Here is a 4,373-nt window from a genome sequence, read left to right as displayed (position 1 = left end):
TCCCTAGCCCAATCCCTTGACTAACTCTCGCATCCAAATTCCCAGTCCCTTTCCCACAAGTTGCCAAACACGCTTCTTGTACAAGCAATGGACCTAGGAACCCTCAATTTGGCGCCAAGCTCGCCGATGCTCTCCACCGTCTGTCGCACTTCAACGTCGATTATGGCAATTATGGTCCTCCTCTAACCTCGGCCGAGCGTTCCAATCTGCTTCGTGCGCAGGAGGGTGGCGGGCGGCGCAAGGCGAGTTGGGGGTGGACGACCGACGCAGGGTGGGAGGCAAGGCGAGCGCGGGGAGGGGGAGGGGGGCAACATGGAGTGGGAGGCGAGGCGATCGTGGAAGGCAGCCGATGAGGCCAGCGGGCGAGCGCGCGAGGCTATCAGTCAGGTAGAGGCTGGGAATAAGAAAGGAATAAAAGGAAAGAAAAAAAAGGGAAAAAAGGTAACAGGTGGATATTGCTCGTCGTTCGTGCTGAAAAATCTCCTCCTGAAATTCCACCTTCCTCGCTGCTATCTCCTTCATAATCATTCATGCTGAAAACTCTTCTCCTGAAATTCCCCCCTTCCTCGCTGCTATCTCCTTCATAATCATTCACTGAGCTCTTTGCTGCGACTCCCCTTGGACCTCCTTGGCAATGTTGGAATAATCCGACGATATTAATTTGGCCTCATGCAAATCACTTGCCAGACAAAGTGCCTCGGCGCAGGATAAAGCCTCCAGCACCTCCGGATTGGTCATGCCATTGACAGTCATGTTTTGTCCTATTTGACTCAGAGTATGACAAATCCAGGGCCATAGCAGAAAATGTTTCAGATCACTTGATTTTAGAAACTTCAGATCAGTAGCCCACACAACTGGCCACCTTTTGTTTCTTCTCATGTTTAACAAGTTCCTGAGCTGCCATGTTATGCAACCCAACTTCAAAATTACAAAAATGCGTAATGTCCCAAAAAGATTTTTCATTACAGGAACAGAAATACTGCTGCACGGAGACAAATCAGCGCAGTAATAATATGCGATATGGCAATAGGCTCTTTGACACATTATCACAATAACAGAAGTGAGCATGCATCTTCAGCAAGATAAATCAACACAACACGGAGTAACCCTGGTCCAGCTAGATGATACTAAGTCTAAGATACTTCACGGAGTCAAACCAACATGACAACCACAGACAAAAGATAGCAGCCTTGTCACTGCTGCAAAGAGTGTTCTTTTGTTGGTAATTAAGATGAAATAGGCCATCTGTCTTCGACCAAGGTGTTCTCTTCCTCAAAACCTGTAAGAATATGAAAATTATGATAAGTTTCCAGAGCTGTTATCTGGGAAACAAGAAAGTTCAGCTCTAACAAGGAAACTTGGAAAAGAAGACTTCACCCCCAGAAAATTGTACATTTTCCTTGAATAAACAGAAGAAGAATCTAATTATACTCAAAAGTTTGCACAGATGTTGGATCAACATGGAGTTAGTTGAAATCCTGATAGCCGTCTAGCAATGGCATCGCATCACTTAACTATAAACACTCACGGCAAGAACATCAGACAATCTGTCTAATTATGAAGAATCAGATGCCCAAGTATACACCATACATGGAAATGTAAGTCAACAAGTAAACAAATCGAAGTACAATTGGAATAGAACATGACAATATTGGCTGCTTCCACCCTTGAAAAAACTTTGGATATTTATATTAGTATGCAGAAAGAAGAAAAATCCATGCAAATGATTGAACATACAGTACTACTGGTTTCTAAGTAAACATCAACAATGATCAGGTACCAAAATGTCATAGGTGGAAACTAAATTGAGGGGAAAACCATGGCAGAATAGCAGATACTTATACAATGGATACATAGTACATAGTATATACACTAAGGACCCCTGAATAATGAACAGTAGATTGAGAACAAAAAGGAGAAAATGCCCTGCAACAAAAGAAAAAAAAAAGGAAAAAGGGTACCATGCAACATTTTGCATCTTCATATATATAATGAGCATTTAACTTCCCACACCTACTGAACCCTAAATAAATACAAGCCAACATATTGTGGTTACTGCTTAATTATAACTAGAAGTATTAAACATATATTGGTGTTAAAGCTGAAAACAACTCAGCAAGATTATCCATTGTACTCTCCTCGGAGCTACTCATTCGGAAGTTTGCCTTACTGTTAACAATCAATCAACAAGTCACAAAATGTATGAACTATTCAACAAACTCAACAGGTCGTTTACCATTTATGCAGTGCATTATCTAAACACCGTTGTCATTAATATCTCCAAAAAAAAATGGATTCCATTGAGGCTTTTATTTTTCACCCACCACATGCAGTGCAGTGTTAAAAAAAAAACCAAATGCAGTGCAGAGTTTTCATTACTCAACAGATCTGATATAACTTTTTCTACTGAACTATGAGTTTCTTCATTCCTTTCTTTCATCCCCACATATGAAGGAAAACTGCAGATATACTGAAAGCATGGAGAGTGTTGGCAGTTAGCTTACTAATGTTAAGTGTACCAAGGAACTTCAAAATTTTCAGAACCTCCACATCAACCAAGTTACATTTGACTTCGACTGTCTTAAGGTGTTCTGATATTGCAGATGAGCTCTCCACTGCATTGCAACATCCTCTTATTTCTACTTTATGTTTTGGTCCCTGCAGGAAAAATCATTGCATCAAAATCAATCAGCTAATGGATAATATATCTTTACAATGCAAGAATTCCCATTTTGACATACTTTACCTTGGAAAATAAATGAAGAGTGAGAATCTCGAGAACTGGCGAGTGTTCAAGAATACAAGCTAGTGCCCGGAAGTCAGTAGACACACACCAGTATTCATTGAGTATCAAAATCTTTAACTTACTAAATGTAGGGCACCATTTCAAATCCCTTCTGAAAATAAACTGCCGGAATTGAAAAACAAAAGAAAAAAAAACTAGTCGTCACTGGGAACATGGTGATTTTTTAAGCATGGGGAACATGAATGTGATGAACTGATATTTAAAACATGCAGAAAAGCCTGCCTCAGCATCGTTTATAACTGTTAAATGATGATTACAGTCTCATAGATATTGCAGCAGATATGAAAGGAAAAACAAATGGAGTTAAGACATACCGTGTCATGTTCATCTATCAATGTCAAATTCTCAGCTTCTGATAAACCTTTAAGAAGAACGCATTCATCAGAATTAACACCTTGTAGATCGTAACAACCTTGACAGTGCTCATTGTGACAATCCCAGGAGTCAGAATAAAAACATCTATCCACAGATTCTTTGATAAATATGACGAATGCATCCATCAACAACGGCATGCTCTCAAGCACGGGAGTCCTGTCCCAGTTGTCCTCTAGCCGCAGCGAGACGAGGCTTGGAACACAGATACGAGTACGGATATGTTGGTTGAAACTGCTATCAATGATGGCCAGGCGTTTTAGAGAGTTGGAAGAGATCTTCCTGACGTGGACGAAGCTGCCATTGTAAATTACCAGAACTTCTAGTGCCGGGCAGGCAGCAAAATCAAGAAAGCTGTCATTTAACCCTGTATCAATAAGCTCTAGGATCCTCAGATTTCGAGAGACAAGGGGCAGGTTGTCTACGTAGAAGTAAACACCCAAGTCATGGCTCTCCCGAGAGATGGCGAGCCGGAGCAGCCTGACTCGGCACAGTATAACGTGCCGGATCCAGAGGCTCACGCGGGGCACGTCGTCGTCGGAGACCACGTCGAACCTGAGCTCGCACGTGTCGATAGGCGCCCCCGCACGGAGGAGCAGGAGGTGGTTGACGAACTCGCGGAGGTCGTGGACGGGCGTCGGCTCCTGGTCGTAGCCGCCGCCGGTGATGCGCAGGCCCGTGGCGGTCTTCCAGAGATGGCGCCAGCGCCGGGCGAGCACGCAGGTCCGCACGGCCTGCGGCGCCGGGAGGAAGGAGAGGATGTGCTTCAGGAGATCGTCCTGGAGGGTGCTGATGATGTCCCCGCCGCTGGCCACGGCGGCTCTCTTGCCCTCTGGCGGCGGAGGCATTGCGTCGAGCAGGTGGCGCGCGTCGATGGTGCGGCACAACTGCACGAGCCAGGAGCCCAGGATCACGCAGTGCAAGCGTGGGGGCAAAGAGGGGAGACAGAAGGAGGAATCGCTGGGTCACCGCCGCAACTCGCCGCCGGCGCCTTCCCCGCCGGCACCAACAGAGTAATTTTCTGTCGCGACCAGGACTCCACGCCGCCTGACGGGCGAGTCTTGCCGTGTGCTTGTGCGGAGATTTTTGACAAAAATAACGTTTTGGAGAAAACAAAAAGTGCGGCCGAACTATTTCACTCCTCTAATCTTTTCTCTGGCGCCCTTCCAAACGGCGCCACACCTGTCTGTGTGGC

The 4,373-nt window shown here is 45.0% G+C and overlaps 1 protein-coding gene across 1 annotated transcript; it reads right to left on the bottom strand.

Annotated features, from left to right (window-relative positions):
- Positions 1-1,072: 1,072 nt before the first annotated feature.
- On the bottom strand, positions 1,073-4,026 carry LOC124696637 (F-box protein At4g22280-like). Its single transcript, XM_047229341.1, has 4 exons — positions 3,121-4,026; positions 2,747-2,908; positions 2,505-2,658; positions 1,073-1,279 (listed from the first exon to the last, which is right to left on the bottom strand). The coding sequence occupies exons 1-4, from the start codon at positions 4,024-4,026 to the stop codon at positions 1,227-1,229; spliced, it is 1,275 nt and encodes a 424-aa protein (XP_047085297.1). The 3' UTR covers positions 1,073-1,226.
- Positions 4,027-4,373: the final 347 nt, after the last annotated feature.

This window comes from Lolium rigidum, chromosome 3 (assembly GCF_022539505.1).
Source record: "Lolium rigidum isolate FL_2022 chromosome 3, APGP_CSIRO_Lrig_0.1, whole genome shotgun sequence".
Classification (NCBI taxonomy): Eukaryota; Viridiplantae; Streptophyta; class Magnoliopsida; order Poales; family Poaceae; genus Lolium; species Lolium rigidum.
Note: the sequence above shows the minus strand (reverse complement) of the source record. Positions and strands in the feature narration are given on the sequence as shown.

Bases quoted from the DNA above. Each gene is read 5' to 3' on its own strand.
- LOC124696637 (XM_047229341.1), bottom strand. From the start codon at position 4,026: ATGCCTCCGCCGCCAGAGGGCAAGAGAGCCGCCGTGGCCAGCGGCGGG. The intron at 2,909-3,120 runs GTATGTCTTAAC...CAATTCCGGCAG, and splicing joins TGATAGATGAACATGACACG to TTTATTTTCAGAAGGGATTT. The intron at 1,280-2,504 runs GTAAGCTAACTG...ATATTCTTACAG, and splicing joins CCTTGGTACACTTAACATTA to GTTTTGAGGAAGAGAACACC.